Source organism: Rhododendron vialii, chromosome 13a (assembly GCF_030253575.1).
Source record: "Rhododendron vialii isolate Sample 1 chromosome 13a, ASM3025357v1".
Lineage (NCBI taxonomy): Eukaryota > Viridiplantae > Streptophyta > Magnoliopsida > Ericales > Ericaceae > Rhododendron > Rhododendron vialii.
The window spans coordinates 30,720,542-30,739,138 of NC_080569.1; the positions used below are offsets into that span (position 1 = coordinate 30,720,542).

General features: G+C 39.9%; 1 protein-coding gene and 1 long non-coding RNA gene across 2 annotated transcripts; one reads left to right on the forward strand and one right to left on the reverse strand.

The window, feature by feature from the left end:
- Positions 1 to 6,721: 6,721 nt before the first annotated feature.
- LOC131312545 (pentatricopeptide repeat-containing protein At3g24000, mitochondrial-like) lies at positions 6,722 to 10,066 on the reverse strand. Its single transcript, XM_058340393.1, has one exon. The coding sequence runs from the start codon at positions 9,878 to 9,880 to the stop codon at positions 6,956 to 6,958; it is 2,925 nt and encodes a 974-aa protein (XP_058196376.1). The 5' UTR covers positions 9,881 to 10,066; the 3' UTR covers positions 6,722 to 6,955.
- A 7,277-nt stretch (positions 10,067 to 17,343) lies between these two features.
- LOC131312547 (uncharacterized) lies at positions 17,344 to 18,468 on the forward strand. The gene is made up of 2 exons (XR_009195901.1): positions 17,344 to 17,742; positions 17,821 to 18,468. It is a non-coding gene; the product is annotated as an uncharacterized LOC131312547 (long non-coding RNA).
- Positions 18,469 to 18,597: the final 129 nt, after the last annotated feature.

Here is an 18,597-nt window from a genome sequence, read left to right on the forward strand (position 1 = left end):
GAGTGGAATTTTTTTTTTTCTCTTTTCCTCTACTTTCACTCAACTAAAACATTTTCTCGAGAATAATTTTCCTCCTGCACCTATTTGTCCGGTGGCCGGAGTGGGCCCGGCAGACCGTCGAGAATTCGGTGGGAATTTCTCCGTCGGGAACCTCAAACTTTTCGTTTTCAAAAAGAGAGGGTCCAGCAGGATTCTTTGAAATATTAATTTGACAGGAACTCTCTCTTTACTTTGTTCTTATGTAGTAGTAGTTGATTGTTACTATTTTAATGAAAAATTAAGTCAATATTCAAAGTCCCTCCGCCGCCCCACATTAGCATGAAAGAAGAGAATCGTTTCCGGTCCATAAAAACGGTTCATAATAATAGAGTTGACTGATCAGGCAGCCTATTTGTGGGAGTTTTTCTGGTCCATTTTGATAATCCAAGCTAGCGCTGTTCATTATTTAGAGCTTGTCGCTAACATTTTTCACGTTAAAAAATTAAGTTGATTAACCACTGGTTGACATAATTTCGTAAGGCATTTGTCTTGAGATAAATGTGTTAAATGGGTTCATGATCGACCCGTATGTAACTCACTTCAGCTCATTCTGATGCTAAAACTTCTAAGCTACTGAAAATCGATTCATGATCTGCTTGATTAAATCTCCTTTTGAGATCGGCTTGCCTCATAAACAATCCAAGCTTGAATATATCTTAAATCTTATTAAGCTTTCAAACCAAACTTGCATATTCACCTATATAAACAACATGCTTAGTGGACTTCAACTGAACATTCAGAGCATCCGCAATAGGATTTTGCTTATTTGTGTGTTAAAATGTGTATTAGGATAAAAATGGGTCCCACAAGTATGTGTTAGATATTGTTAACATAGGAGTGTGTTTGAACATCCACAATGAGTTTGATCAATTTGTGTGTTAAAATATGCGCTAAGATAAAAAAAAATGGGTTTCACAAGTGTATATAATGAGTAATAGACATTTATATTTTATGGTTGGAGTTTGAATTACAGAGATGGAGCCCACCTATTATTTGCTAGCATAGTTGTCAAATTTGGCGCACATGCTAGCACACTACAAGATTTAACACAATCTAGCACACAAAATAATGCAAGCATTGTGGCACAAAAAATACATTTTTATTTGCTAAGTCTTGACACACGCAATTAAATGCACTGGCTAGTACTGAATTCGCAAAACAACAATGCTATGGATCCATATCAGAAGGAACTCGATATGATTCCACTTCAAGCATCCCGGAGTAATTATTAATTCCTATACAGAAACTCCGCCGGCGAAAAGAACTCGAAGCGCGAATCTGAGTCAGAGCTTCCCCAAAAATGTCGTCTCCGTTATTTTCAAAATCAGCAACCAACCCATCAATGTGATCATATTGATCAGGATACCTGTTCACCGCACCGGCGCCTAGCGTCACCCCCTCCATCACAAGCCCCGACCGAGGCAATCGCAACTCCTCCGCAGACCACAGGTCGAAAAGCCTCGGAAGCAAATCCAAGTTCATCATCACCGCTTCTTCGGAGATGTTCGCCGGGGGCGGCATCGATTTGGACATGTTGTTCTTCAACTTACGAAGTTGTTCCCCTTGGAGACTTACCGCCCCGTGTTTCTTAGAATCCATGATCTCGACACTCTCGAGGTTCGGATGTCTCGAGAAGAGAAGAAGCAACGTCCGGTTTATCAAAGTTGCGTAAAGCACCGAGTAACTTGCCATACCGTAAAAGTTAGTACTCCACTTCGCGTCCTTCCGTTGTGGTTCTGAAACGCTGCACTCCTCTTCCGCTTCGCCATCGAGGACGGCAAACGTACTCCACCTCCCGGAATCCCGTCGTGGTTCTGAAACGCTGCCTTCCTCTTCCTCTTCCACTTCGTCACCGATTTTAGTTATGGATTGCATTGAGAGGAAGGCAAACGTCAGTTTTTTACCAGCATTGAAAACCCAGGAGAACTGAAAGTTAGGTTTGCACTGGCCGAACCATGTAGGGGAGCACGGAAGCCCGACGCGGAGAGACCGAAGGCTGGTGAAACGGGAGAGAAGTTTTGTCAACCGAAACAAGAGAACGTCCTCGTCGACGGAAATGGCCTTCGATTGTGGCGGCGGCGGCGGCAGCATGGGGGTGGTAATCTGGCGTAGGAATCGGAAGGGTTTGAGGAGGAATCTGGTCGAGGATTTGGGTTTTCGATATGGGAGTACTAGTGTGGGGGCTGGAATTGAATAGGAGTCGGAGGGGAATTGCAGGGAAAGAGAGTGGGAGTGGGAGAGAACGGAGTTAGCGAAGTGTTTGGAAACGAGAGAGCAACAGAGGAGAGATTTTGGGTCAGATAATTTCGTGAGGATGAGACGGAGGGCTTCATCTGGTGGTTCCATTGCAGTTACCTCTTCCTCGATCCGATGAGTTTGTCATTCTCTCCTCTCTCTAGTAATAATAAGGTAAATGAAAAAGAAAACATAAAAGCGTCCATGAAAACTGGAATGAACGATTTCAGATTCGCATCACCTAAATGAAAAGAAAATATGAAAGGGTTCGCGAAACTGAAAATAACGGATTCAAATTCACATGTTTCATGGACCCTTTCTTGTTTACTTTTTATGTACTCCAACACTTGCGAAGTGGACTTTCCTGACCGTCAGGTAGCTCGGTCGGTTTCGTTATTATTTTGGTTGGCATAATGGCTGACCTCGATACCGTTCACATATATTTTTTTTTAAAAGGTGAAACCATTGACTTTAGAGAGGGTCTTTCGGGGACTCTTTCATATATGCGTACGTATTCTTTAATCAACGAAGACGTGGATTAAGTTTTTGTGGACAAATTTTTAAGTAACCCTAGTTAAATTCAATGCTTTTAGTCCTTGTTTGTCCAATACTCGAGAGTTTTTGTCTAACTAGGGTGTGTGATTTTTTATTTTACATTCTTTTTAATAATAATATACGATCATTAGAACAAAATTGTGTGGAAGATGAGCTTGGCATCGGCAAATTGGTCTGACGTCCAAAAGTAGGGATCTACTGGGCCATTTAGCCCAGGCTACGTTTTTACAAAATTTAGGATCCATTTGAAAATCTTAGCGTTTAATGTCTTGTTTGGATGATAATTTAAAATTTTCTAATTTTGATTTTTGGGTAATAAGTGGAAAGAGAAATTAGGATAATAATTGAAGACAAAATTAATGAGTGGATAGAGATAGAGAGAGAAACGAAAATTAATGATTGGAGAGATGAGAGAGAAATGAGAATAATAATTGGAAGTAGAGATAATGAGTGTTTTTTGAGTTGGAATTTTTTTTTTTAAATCTCATCCAAACAAGGCATAAGGTTCTTGAATGGACAAAAATACCCCAGCGTTATGTTTCAGTTTCTCACTTGGTTCAGATGAGCATCGAAGCACCACCGTTAGTCCATTCCTCTTTCCCTCACTCTCTTCCTCCTCCCATATTCTCTCTTACCAAGTTCCCCCGGAAGTGATCTGTGACGAGTACATGTTCAACCAAATTGGAAAATAAGTTGATGACTTCGATCTCCTGCTACCAGATAAACTGCCACTAGAAACTGACATGTTCGTCCCCGCACAAATGCCTGTACCAACTCGCCGATGTCACCATTCAAATACATGTCCATCGCGACAGAGAGGACAACCCTTCAATCTCATCATCTCCTCCGATATCGGTCCACTTTTTCTTCTCAAAGTCGTCATAGAGAGAGAGAGAGAGAGAGAGAGAGAGGGGCCAATCCACTCACACACAAACATCCCCAAAAAAGAAAGAAAGAATTAGAACGATATATTGTGCCACCAAACCACACTATATGAAGGCAATCAATCCAACAATTCGTACTCAGGGAGAAGCCTATGGTACAAATTAAATCATGATTTGCCTAATCTAACTAAAGTACTTATATTTCTTTAATTACATAACTAGCCCAAAATATTAGTAGTATAACATTCCGGTGTGTAACATGTGAACCATAAACTTGGGAAAAAACCTTTCCTTCGTTCCGCGCTACACTAGCCTCTACTTCGTCAATCTAAATATTGTATGTATAGGGAACAGAATGCTACCATTAGGGCGAAGAAACCTCCTGCCAATTCAAAAAGACTACGACATTGATAAAAATATATAGGGTAGCTCTGATGCATAAAGTGGTGGTGTTATGAAATTGTCATGTACAATATATATAGGTGCATTTATTTAATTTAAAGCAAAATTATACACCACTTTCATAGCTATATAAGCATCCTTCTGAAGTACTCTCTCCATCTCGATTTGTTTGTCCCTTTTTTGACTTATACATGTCCCAAATTGACTGTTCAATTTCAAAATCAATGACTTAGATTATGTAAATTTTCAAATCAATGGATTAGATTTGGTTTCCTTAATAAGTTGAAAATTGAAATTGGACAAACAAATCAGAACGGAATGAATAACACATGTCGCCAATTTAGTCTTGCGCTTGACATAACCAGAAAAAATATGTAACATTACTATGGTAGGTTTCTCCCCTAATCCGGAATTCGCAAAACAATAATGCTATGAATCTCCCCGAAGTGCACGCACAGCAGGTTTCGCGGAGTGCATGTCTACAAGGACAGCCTGACCATCAGAAGAACTTGTGTAGGGCCCCAAAGTGTAAAACTGGGTCAGAGCTTCCCCAAAAATGTCGTCTCCATTATTTTCAAAATCGGCAACTAACCCATCAATGTCACCGGGAAACCTCTTCGCTGCACCAACGCCTAATGTCACCCTCTCCATAGCGAACCCCGACCGAGGCAATAGCAACCTCGGCGCGTACCACAGGATGTAACACCTTGGAAGAAAACTCACGTTCACCGTTTCTTCAGAGACATCCGGTGACATGTTATTCCTCAACTTACGAAGTTGTTCCCCTTGGAGACTTACCTCCCCGTGTTTCTTAAACTCCATGATCTCGACACTTTCAATGTTGGGATGTCTCGAGACAACAAGCAGCAGCGTCCGGTTTATCAAAGTTGCGTACAGCACCAAGGAACTTGCCTCCCAGGAGGATAACGTGCTGTACCGTGGATCTTCGAAAACGCTGGCTTTCTCCCCCACTTGGTCGTCAATCCTAGAGATCGACCACGTTGAGAGGAAGGCAAACGTCTTCAGTTTCTTACCACCAGCATCGAAAACCCACGAGAATTGAAAGTAATTAGGCCTGAGCTGAGGGGAGCACGGAAGCTCGACGAAGAGAGACCCAACGCTGGTGAAACGGGAGAGAAGTTTTGTCACCCGAATAAGGAGAGCGTCCTCGTCGACCACGGTGTTTTTGAACTCTGACGACGACGGCTTAGGGGTGGTAATCTGGCGTAGGAATCGGAAGGGTCCGAGGAGGAATCTGGTCGAGGATTTGGGATTTCTATATGGGGGCCGAGCGGGGGAGGGAAATTTGAAGGAAATGGATAAACGGGAGTGGGAGAGAATGGAAGCGAAGTGTTTGGAAACGAGAGAGCAACAGAGGAGAGACTTTGGGTCAGATAATTTCGTGAGGATGAGACGGAGGACTTCTTCTGGTAGCTTGTGGATGGGACCGTAGTGGTATTCATCATCTTTTTCTTCCATTGCAGGTACCTCTTCCTCCCATGAGTTCGTCATTCTCTCTCCCTCTAGTACATGTATCGGATATGGCTTGTTTGCAGTTCGGTCCAAACCGAGGTGCAATTCAAGTGATCGCAACTGTAGCGTTTTTAATGTTTCAGATTCATTTTGAATCTTTTACCGATACTGATATAATCTATGGTAATGTATTCAATAGACCTGAACTATTAAGTGTCAATATGAACAATTCAGATTAAATTGTACACCTTTTTTTCTGCAGTCAACTACAGCGAAGCCCAATCCCAAGTTTAACTCTCCTCTCTAGAATCTTTCATATCTATATACACATCTATATATGTATATATCAATTTGTTTAATAGGTTTTTGCATAACAACCACTGTGCTACGGGAACCGACTGGAGCTACCGATAATCACGCGGGACCCACTTCAGATCCCGCACGGATGATCCAAGTCATTTAATAATTTTTTTTTTTAAAAATGTGTGGGCTTAAGAAAAATCAACTACATCCGACATGTGTAGGTGCTCGATCCAATTTTCCATTAATTTTTTTCATTCAAATTTTGGATCCTGAAAATTTTAAAAAAATTAGATCGAGCATTTACACATATCGAATTGAGCTAATTTTCGTCCCACTCGGATTTCTCTATCATTTTCGTTTGCGTTATGACTGACCTCAAAACCATTCATTTTTTTTTTTTTTGAAGGTGAAACCATTGACTTTTGAGAGGGTCTTTCGGGGATTCTCACATTGTTTAATCAAGGAAGAGGTGGATTAAGTTTTTGAGGACGAATTTTTAAGTAACCCTTGTTAAATTCAATGCTTTAAGTCCTTGTTTGTCCGATACTTAAGGGTTTTTGTCTGACTAGAGTGTGTGATTTTTTATTTTTTATTCTTTAACAATAATATACGGTTAGTAGAACAAAGTTGTGTCGAAGATGAGCTCGGCGGAATTTATAATTTTATAAGAATGTGATGGAGTGTAATTTTGTTTTTCAAGATTAGGACTAATAGAATTTCCGCGTCTGCCACTCTGTACCGTACACATCAACACATGAACCGTAAAATTCATACATAACTCTAAAGTGTTCATAACTTCACTTTTTCACAGTACACACATATTCATAATTATTAATTACACTACCAAAAAAAAAAAACCCAACATAACCAGAAAATTAACATTGCACCAGGCGTTTTACCTATGCATCGGCCGACTGTCCGACATCAACAACTACATGACCATATCGCCGATACAATAAAGCAACCCGATACCGTGTCATTGACAGGAATTCACCAACGACATTAACAATTGGGATCTTTCCAGCGATTGGATTCTTATCTCCTTCCACAGATTTACCATTTGTCTACCAATAATCTCTGCATGAGCAAACCCCATCAACAAAGTGATGAAACCTGTAGTTGTCCCTCATAATGATCTCTCTATTTTCAACCTTGGATATGTACTTTGTTGCTGAGTGGCAATCTCCACAGATCCTCAAGTTCTTGATTATTCTTAAAGGGGTTCCAACTGGTGTGCTAATTAACCCAAAAGCTATAGCCAATTTCTCACTGTGTCCACAAAGGCTGAATTCCTTCTCAGCCTCATCAACATTCTTCAAAACAAAGTCAGTGTTAGGGACATACCCGATTTCCTTGATTTCCAAATACAAGCTTTTAATCTTTTCCATTATCTTATCAATCGAAGGGTGTGAAACATCGCCTACAATGAAGCTGTGAAATTTTCTCTTCACCTCAATCCAACTACAACCTGGGTTCTTTGTAACGCCTTTCTTCCTCATCAAACTACGTATTTGAGCTGCGTCCTCCCATCGCCCTGCTGTTGCATAAATGTTCGCCAGGAGAATGTAATTTCCAGAACATAAGGGCTCAAGTTCGAATATTTTCCCTGCTGCATATTCTGCAATCTCAACATTGCAATGGATTCTACAAGCACCCAATAAGGATCCCCAAACGGCTGCATTTGGCTCAAATGGCATCTTTTTCATGAACTCCAAAGAATCATTAAACAGACCGGAACGTGCCATTAGGTCTACCATACAAGAATACTGCTCCATGGCCGGTTCCAAAGCATACTCTGATGTCATCATTTTGAAAGACTCCCATCCCTCATCAATCAACCCAGAGTGACTACAAGCCGATAAAAGGTTTGTGAATGTGAAATGATTTGGCTTTACTCCTATATCCCTCGTATGGTGAAAAAGATTTACAGCCTCCACCCCTAACCCATGCATTCCATACACCGAAATCATCACATTCCATGAAACTAGATCTCTCTGAGGTATCAAATCAAAGACTTTCCGACTTTTAGATACTGAACCACATCGTCCATACATGTCAATAAGGGCATTCCATATAGAATTCCCAAAATCAAGCCCACGTCTGAGAATGAGCTGGTGAATCTCTTTACCCTGGCGTAGAACAGCTAATCTTGAACAAGCAGGGAGTGCTGAAACCATAGTTATTGTATCTGGTTCCATATCACTTGCAATCATTTGTCTTAGCAAGTTTAAAGCACTAATTCCATAACCCTTTTGTGCACATGCAGAGATAATCGAATTCCAAATCACAATATCTATCGTGGAGAGGTGGTTAAACACGGAACAGGCAGCTTCCAAAGAACCACATATTGAGTACATTGATATAAGAGCACTCCCAATGCCGGTGGACATGTCATACTTGTTCCTTGTAACATAACCATGAATCTCCTTCCCAAGTCTCAAATCTTTTACTTGCGCACAAGCTGAAAGAGCTCCAGATATGGAGGTTGTGTTGGGATACCTGCCCGTTTTCAGCATTCTATAAAAGAATTCTAGAGCTGTCTCCCCATCTCCATTCTTTGTGTAACCTGTAATCAATCCATTCCAAGTGATAATATCAGTTTCAACTCCCTGTAAATCCATCTCGCGAAGAAGCTCAAAAGCATCCTCGCGACAACCACTTAGTGCATAACCAGATAGCAACGCATTCCATGACACCAAATCCTTTTCTTTCATATTTCTAAATTTTTGACGTGCCAAATCTAAGGATTGGCATTTGCAATAGAAGTCGACTAAAGAGTTGCCTACCAGCAAATCTGAGTCCAATTCATCTCTCTTTATGCAATATCCATGTACTTCTTTGCCATGTTGGGAAAAAGACAAGATGGTACAAGCAGAAATAACACTAGCAATGGTCACTGAGTTCGGATTTTCTCCCCCCATCACCATTTTTCTGAAAATTTGCAGTGCTTCATAAGGATGGCCGTTCTGCTCATTTCCAGTTATCAGTGCTGTCCAAGAGACCACATTGGGTTGAAAACGTTTTGACCCATCTTTTTTGAAAAGAATTCTAGAGGCCTCCTTCAATTTCCCAATTCGAGCATAACCAGTAATGATAGAATTCCATGTAACTTGATCAGGCATTATACCATCAAGCTTCATGTCATTCACACACTTGAAAGCTTTCTTGAAATCCTCGTTTGTAACATACCCTGAAACCATCATGTTCCACATAACCAAATCTTTAAATTCCATTTCTTCAAATAACATCCTTGCGATATCCATTCTACCACACTTTATAAACATGTCAAGAAGCGACCGTTTAACGCAATAATTCCCCTCAAACCCAATACTCAACATGTAATCATGTACATCCTTCCCCAACCGGTAATCCTTCAACTCAGAACATGCTTTGAAAACCTTGGGAAAGATGAAGTGATCAGGACGAACCCTTTCATCAATCATCAAATAAAAGAGATCAAGCACCTCTTCATGATCACCTAAACTACTATACATCCCTATAACTGATGTCCAACTAAAAACATTTCTTTCCGGCATTTCATCAAACAGTTTACGTGCATCCTCAAAACAACCACTCTTACAATAAAATTCCAGTAGCTGACTACCAAGAAAAGGACACAATTCAACTCCAAAAACAATCATATGCGCATGAATTTGCAAACCCAGTTGCCATGCATAATATTTACGACATTTCTGAAGAATCAAGGCATAGGTTTCATTACACTCATCTGGGTTTTCAAAACCCATGGACTGAAGCAAAAGTGAAACATTGTTTAGCTCCCCATTTTCTGAAAAATACCCGGTAGAGATTTCATGGGTTTTGGCAGTCTTTGGAAGGTTTTCAAAGACTGTAACAGAGAAAGCCTTTGTGAGGCGTTTTCCGAGGGGATAAGATGGTGGAGTTAACGAATTTGGAGGGATTAGAGTAATGCCAGTTTCGAAATTAGAATGGAGAAAGAATGGGGTGGTGGTGATGGCAATAGACTGCATTTTGGTTGAGATCACATATATTCAGGATTGCAATGCAACTGATTTATAAACTTGGCTCTCTATCCTGCTTAACTTCCACCCATATGTTATCTTCGTGTTTTGTCACTGATGACTTAATGCAATCTTTGTTCATACATTTGAAAAATGGGTCACCAGAAATCACATAATTCATATGCAAGCACAAGCATGAAAACGTCTTTCAAAAACATCTCACAAACTACAAGAATTCGCGACAGCAAAAATTGAAAGCACGAGCGCAAAGCGATGAGAGTGGGAGCGGAGGCCACTACAGAAGAATTAAGTGACCGGTCAACCTTACAGAATGAGTGTTCTTGAAATCGTGATCCATAAAGTTAACTTTATTAACATTTATTCGTAACACTCATGCAACCGGAATATATTGATGTTAGCGATTTTTTTTTTACAAGCATTGATGTTAGCTATTGAACCATACTATTTTGACAATGTATTTTTAAAATAGTACTATTCTTTTGTATATTCAAGACAAATTTTTTTTGACAAGCATTGATGTTGGCGATTGAACCATACTATTTTGACAGTGTATTTTTAAAATAGTACTTTTCTTTTGTATATTCAAGACAAATTCAATAGGTTATTAATGTCCCATCAATTTGATTTTTATGAAAATGTTATGTGTATAGACGTCCACCAAAGGGACAATTTGAATCATGTTTTCAAACTTGGAACAAGGGCATTTGGACGCGCAGCTTGCTTTGCCCCTCTCCCAACTTTGCACCTTGTCTTTCATCTTTAAATAGTAGTACCATACTACTTTAGGTACATTATATTTTTTGTGGGGTCTACTCTTAATTTCAAAAAAATACAGAAAAATACTCATAAATTTTAAAATGATATTTTATGGATCTCTGTAAAAAATCAGCTTTAACGGATATCAGTAAGTATTATTTGTGAATTTGTAGGGGCAAAACTGCTCAACTACGCAGTTTCGCCCCTACGAATCCACAAATAATATTTACTGATATCCGTTGAAGCTGATTTTTTTCAAGACCCCATAAAATATTATTTTAAAATTTATGGGCATTTTTTTATATTTTTTTGGGATCCGGAGCGGGCTCCACAAAAAAATGTAATGGATGATGTAATGGTTGAATGCAGTGTAGGTACGTAGCATCTCTCATTGTACATACACTTAAAGCCTAAAGGAGATTAAATCGAGAAATATAGGAACAACTCTAGGAATGTAGGGATCAATTCCTAAATTGCAGGAGCTAATTAACCAAAACACACTTGGCGGGTCTTGAAGCCCATTGTAGGCTCTGCTAATGATCTACAAAAATCCACAACGATCATTAATTGAGGTATGCTCATGCTTTCACGACTTAAAGATGGGAAATCATGATAGCTAGAAAGACAAGTAAAACTCCAAGATTAGGTCATGAATTATAGGAACTGAGCAATTTGGCCTTTAATTGTACCAACCCACTTTGTTTGGTTTTGAGTTTTGAGAAAAAATTTGATGTAATAAATAGAGAGATAGATAGAGAAACTTATGAAGAAACGTGCAGGAAGTAAAAAGTTGAGTTTAGACCCAGGAGACTTGTGCATAGTGCAATGTGTGTGACCCTTACACTTGGTGAATATGTGCCTAAGTGTGTGATTTTATATGTGGTTATAGCGCTATTGTCTAATGGAGTTAGATCCTCTCCAATTCTTGATTTGAATTGAACGGGAGTTTTTGAGTAAATCTGAACTATGAATGGACGATCTAGATTTGGATAATTCCGTTAAGTTCAAAACATAGACTAAAGAAAATCGAAACCCTCATCCAGTATAAATGTCTTTCTCTTTTACTAATTGATAGTACAACCGAGTATGTGTAAACTAGAGTACAAAGTTGTACTTCTACACTGGGAAATGTATCTCTCACCAATTAAGTACTGTGATGCCGTACACACAAACCAAAACTTTGGAATTCAATGTGTGCTACACGAGTCCGGCTCCTCTCCAATCTATAGAGAATTGGAGGATCCTCCAATTGCACCTTATATTGCGACAGGTGGCATCTAATGCATTCAACGGTCAGGATTAACCTATTAACTCTCTTCCCAATTTTAGCTTATCTCGTACTCTACGGACACCCAATTACTCCCCAATTTTTTTAACGCCGTATTCCCTCCCGTTAACCCAGTTTCCCTCCCTCAATTTTCACGAGCCTCTATTTCCCTCCATCGTGAAAAGTAGATTTTCCCACCAAAAAGAGCAACATATGGAGATCCAAAACACTTTATTTTCAATCGTATACTATCACTTTGTTCTGATTTCTTCGTCTATGACGGATTGATCATCAATTGGGGAGAGAGAGGTAAAAAGTTTTGTTTTTTCTATTATATTATTGACCGTAAATAATCAAGACCACTCTATTTTTGTATAACTAATTGTCTAATCTTTTCTCTAGATGATGGATGAACAAAAACCTGGAGTAGAATCAAACTTTAATAGAGATGTAGATAATCACAATGACTCTGAGGATCGTATACCACATCTAGGTTTGGAATTCAATTCAGACGATGACGCCTCTTCTTTTTACAACAACTATGCTTTCAAATTGAATTAAAACTTCACAAAATCAGACATCGAAAGAGACTTGGGAAGAAACTTGCTGCAAAAATGAGATGCTCTATTTTGAAAAGAAGAACACGTTGATGGGTAATGGAGAGATGAAAACCTTAAGGGGCAGGGTTAACGTGAGGAAGAAGACGTTAAGAAATTTGGAGAGTAATTGGGTGCCCGTAGAGTACGAGATGAGCTGAAATTGGGAAGGGAGTTAATCGGTTTATCCTGACCATTGAATGCATTAGATGCCACTTGTTTCAATATAAGGTGCAATTGGAGGATCCTCCAATTCCCTATAGATTGGAGAGGAGCCGGACTCCCCAACTTGACCCCTTGATTGGGTTACGTCCGATCTTATCGTGTGTCGCGTTATGTGTTGTTAGGTCACAACCTGTCTTTTGCAAACATGCCCCATCTGAACTTACATATGCACCAACATGAATGAATTTGTATAACAAACAAATCCCAGAAACTAGGCCCTGTGTACATTTAATTAGTTTTCTTGTAGTAAAGGTTTTGGGATATATAAAATCTAGATTTTTTTTGGTAATCACGATTCTTATTCAAAGCCAGAACCAAGAAACTAAGTCCAGGAATAAAACCTGAGAAACAAAACTATCCTAAACACAGCAGCTCACCACAAGAGCCAAACAAAGCAACCAAACCAGCTCACCATGGGAGCCAAAAAGCAATACATCAGGGAAAGGACCTAGGCCAGAATACAAGCCATCAGAATCTAAAAGAAAGATACAGACCAGTCAAGACAAGAAGCCGCACATAGACTGGTCGGTCTTAGTACAAAAACCAGGTAATCCCCAAGCAGTTAAAGGCTTCACAAATCTACAGGAGCTAAGAAACTCCCTAATACTATTAAGAGTTGAAGACGTACGAGAGCTGCTCCATAGGTGCTGCCTTATGCACAAAAATCCTTTGATTCCTCTCCTACCAGATATGGTACACCGTACACGGAGGCTGCCAAAGAGCATAAGGACGGTGCTTCTAAACCCTTTCCCCCGCACATTATTCACAAACCAGTCCACATTTTCCTCTAAGTTGCCAAGTTCCCGGAGAAATTCCATTTTTGCTACACACCATTTGCCAAACCAATCTGGATACAGAGCAGTCAAAGAAAAGGTGTTGATGAGATTCATTCCACCCTCCACAGATGACACAGTCATCAATAACATTAAGAGCGACCCCAACTCAGCAGTCTATCAGTCAGTAGTATACGATCAACACATTTGAATTTAAGTCCATTGTAGGCTCTGCTGATGATCTACAAAAATCCACGATCATTTGAGGCTATGTTCATGCTTTCACGACTTAAAGATAGGAAATCATAGCTAGAAAGACAAGGAAAACTCCAAGATTAATTAGGTCCTGAATTATGGGAGCTGAGCAATTTGGCCTTAATTTTGCAGAGTTTTACCGCCAATCAAACTGCTCATTGGAATATTAGATAGGAGAAAAATGTCAAAAAAATTCTTCAAAGACGTCATTTGTCCATCCGATTAAAAGCACGACTACGGAATGGACAAACAAAATAGAACAGACTCAGTGGCTCAGTTTGTCATCTCAACCATCTTGTAGTTTTATATGGAGAACTTCAGACACCTGCACAAGACATGGAAGAACAATTATTTGCAACCCCTAAAGTATACAGTATTTTGCGACTGGTCGAATTTTCTTTCACCACTGCATGGGATTGTGGCCTCTGACTGCTTCTCGTCGGAGTTGGATGTGAGGTTGGAGATTAGGGTTTTGAAGCGGGTCAATGGATCGGGGTTCAAAATCGCCACCATTTGGGATCATTGGACCTGAGTCAACTCGGAATCCATCTCTTTCTCTCTCTAATCCCCCTCTCTCTGTTACGATTCTAATGTCCCACATCGCCATTCTTATGTGTACACAAGCTCTTGGGCACCCTCCTCTGTTACCATTCTTATGTCCCATTCCAACTGTTCGATCAATTATCGGAGGGATTGAGCCCTTGGTGGGAACGAATAGTATTGAAGGGACTGATGGGCTGAAGTTAGGGGCTAAAGCCATGGGTTTGGCCGTGTTGCAAGAACTGAACATTAAAGCAACTACCAAAGGAGATTTCGGTGGCTCATCTGCCCCGTTTGTAAATCAGACTTCCGTCAAGAAAGTCTCGTAATGAACACGGGAAGAGCAAATGTTTTGGGTTTGTCAAGTTTGAGTCGGCAGATTCGTCTGTGGCAGCTCGTAGTGCTCTACTCCGTACTGGAAAAAAATTGTATGTGTCCATACTTGCAAAGGAGGAGAGATAAATAACCACAAGAAACTAAAGTTTGCAAACCAGTTGAGCTGTATGTGAAAAATATAGACAAACTAATATGTAATGGAGAAGGATATTCGAGACAGTTTTTGCGACTTTGGGGAGGTTTCTAAAGTTTTGATCAAGAAAGATTCTGCAATGGGGTTTTGGATTTGTCAATATATTTCAGGCCGCCTGAAGAAGCTAGGAATGCAATGGAGGCAAACTTTCTTCTCATCCAAAACTGAAACTTCAGGGTTAATCAACAAGAGGGCCCTAACAACTTAAACATAAAATCAAAACAGAGCAGAGCAGGAAATAGACTTATCTGGGCACTGAAAAAACCCAACTTCCTTTCACAAATCTGACTTTACAAAGCCTACACACATCGAATGCCGTTAATCCCTCCGATGGCCCCTTCGTTTTTTTTTTTTTAGAATTTTTGGACAGCTCGAATCGGCCGTCTGGTAGCTGAAGACGGCCCAGCGTGACCGTCGGTACGATTTCAGTGAGAGTTTGGTCGGTCCCAATAGCAGGACTTAAAGAAAACACCCACACACTTTTAAATATCAGCCAGTAGATATTTCTAATTCTAAGTTCTAGAACCACCTTTAACATATTACTACATACTAAGTATGGAAGCCCCCAAAAAATAAGACAAGAAAATACCCATATTGGGCTTACATATTTCTAACATCCCCTTGTGAGGCATTTTCCTAGTGGGTAAGATGGGGAGTTGAAGAATTTGGTGGGATTAGAGTAAGACCAGTTTCGAAATTAGAATGGAGAAAGAATGGGGTGGTAGTGATGGCAAGAGACTGCATTTTGGTGTTGATCACATATTCAGGATTCGCATTGATTGCAACAGAAGTGTTATAAAACTTGGCTCTCTGCTGCTTTAGTTAACTTCCACCCATATGTTATCTTCGTTTTTTTGTTACTGAAAAATGGGTCACCAGAAATCACATAATTCGCTGGCACATGCATGATCACAAGCTCGAAAACGTCTTTCGAAAATATCTCAAACTACTAAAATTAGCGAGAGTGAAAATTGATAGCATGAGCGCAAAAACGAGAATTGAGAACGAGAGCGGATGCCACTACTGAAAAATTATGTGACTAGTCAACCTTACAGAATGAGTACCCTTGAAATTGTGATCCGTATGGTTGACTTTATTAGTAACATTTATTTATAGCAATTGTGCAACCGAGATATATAATAGTGATATTTGGCAATTAAACCAAAATATTTTGACCGTGTAATCGTGTATTTTAAAATCATACTTTTCTTTTGTATAATCAAGACAAATTCAATATTTACCCAAAAAAAAGACAAATTCAATAGGTTATCAATGTCTTGTCAACTTGGTTTTTACAAAAAATGTTATGTGTATAGACGATCACCAAAGGGACGGTTTGAATCGCATTTTCGAACTCGGAACAAGGGCATTTGGACGCGCAGCTTGCTGTGCCCCTCTCCCAACATTTCATCTTGTCTTTTATCTTTAAAATAGCATACTAATTAAATCATGGTCAACTCTTGTTTATATCTAAAATAACAGGCCAATCAAACGATGCCTTGTGGCATTTGAAACAGTGTACCTCTACATACACTTGGGGGAGATTCACTCAATCAAGAAATATAGGAACAACTCTAGGAATGTATGTATGGATGAGACTCATGAGAGATTATTCCATGCCCCTGGGGCACCGCCACATGGTGCTCCAGACCCTTTCAACCACACATTGAATGTGACCTACACACTTATTTTGGATCTCACACCGAAATGTGTGGGGGAAGGAGGCCTTGAGACACCACGTGACGGTATCCCAAGAGCATTGAATAATTTTTCGCTAATGATCTACAGACCTCCACAACTATATGCTCATGCTTTCACGACTTAAAGATGGGAAATCATGATAGCTAGTAGAAAGGCAAGTAAAACTCCAAGATTAGGTCCTGAATTATAGGAGCTGAGCAATTTGGCCTTAATTTGTAAGAGCTAGACCGTTACAAAGACACTCTGGCAGATCTTGCGTGATTCTTAAAAGACCCAAGGAGACTTGTGCACAGTACAAAGTGTGTCGCTTTGGGAGTATGTGTGCAAGGGTGTGTAATTTTATGCGCAGTTATACCATTATTGTCTAATGGAATTAGATCCTCTCCGGTTCTTGATTTGGACTGAAAGGGAGTTTCTGAGTGAATCCGAATCATTAATTGCAACAATGAATGATCCAAATTTGGACTGTCTCGTCCAGTTTAAAACTTGGACCGAAGATAAACCGAACCCTTGTCCAATATATGTGTCTTTCTCTTACTCATTCATTGGTAAGAGCCTATGAGAGAATCCGAACCATTTAGGACAATCTAGATTTGGACAATCCCGTTAAGTTCAAAACTTGGACCGGAGAAAATCGAAACCCTTATCCAGTATAAATGTCTCTCTCTGACTCATTGATAGTACAACGGAGCATTTGTAAACCGGAGTACAAAGTTGTACTTCTAAACTGGGAAATGTATCTCTCACCAATTAAGTACTGTGATGCAGTACACACAAACCAAAACTTTGGAATTCAATATATGCTGCACATAGAAATGTCAAAATAATAGGGCATGATCCAGCTGGTAGATATTATGAAATTTTATCGCTCCTAGCCAGTACTTTAGCCAGTACAACGATGTAGTACAGTACCTTAGGTTTATGCAATTATGCCTATAAATGTGAACTTTGGTGCCTAAGGAGAAGGGGGAGAGAGAGAGAATTGAAAGAGGGTGGATGGGTCCGACAGGAGTGACCTGAGATCACATGAGGGTGAATCCAACTTGACCCCTTTGATGCGGTTATGTCCGGTCTTATGGTGTGTTCCATCATGTGTTCTCAGGTCGCCCCTGCTGGACCTTCCTCCACCGTCCGATCGACCAAAATTTGACGCATCTTGTCATATACCGACCTTGTGACAGGGCACTGGCGCCCCACTACATTGATAGGTTTGTTTTTCTACTAGTTATACTATTTTAGTTCTCCATGATCTATTACTTAATCCTTCACACTTGGTCTTGGCACAGGGTAAGATTGCTCAATGGAAACATCAAACATATGGACGGAATATCTTTCGACCATCAAATCGTGTGAAATCTTGGGAGAAAAAAGCGCCAAAACTGCTCAAAGAGGTCATTGATTGTATAGAAATGCAATGGGTTCAAAACTAAGCATTTGAAAGAAACTGAAAAAGATGCATCTACCTAGCAAGTAACCATCTACTAAACATCAGAGGTAGAGAGGAGAGAGAAAAGCTCGTTGTAGCTCAGCCTCGTCGTCTGGAGCCTGGAGCGCAATCAGATTCTCACTGATCCGTCAACCGATCTTTGGAACTTGGTCTCCGTGTTCTCGACTGATCGATAAAAAATCTACTAAACATCCAATGTAAAAGAACCAATACAACAGCAATCCATCTGTTGAAGCTGTTTTTTTTGTGGCAAAAAGTTACCCAGATGATCAAAATGCAAATTAGGCACACAACCATCCAAAATCCCCCCAAGATTTCAAAACACGGCAGCTGGATTTGTTGTGCCGTCTATGCTATTTCATTCAATCTCAATATGGAAATGCAATGCGGTGTCTCAAAAGAAAATATATTAAGAGTACAATGTATACGACATGCTGATGTGACACTCCATGATTGGTAATTGAATAAATAACTATTTTGTAACATATATTTTTTGCTCGGCAACTGTTTGGTACTTACCAATCGTGTAGTGCCATATCTACATGTGTTCGTAGACTTGCTCATCTGGAAAAAAAGGAATTTCATCGTAAACAAGATATCATCACTTGACCAAACT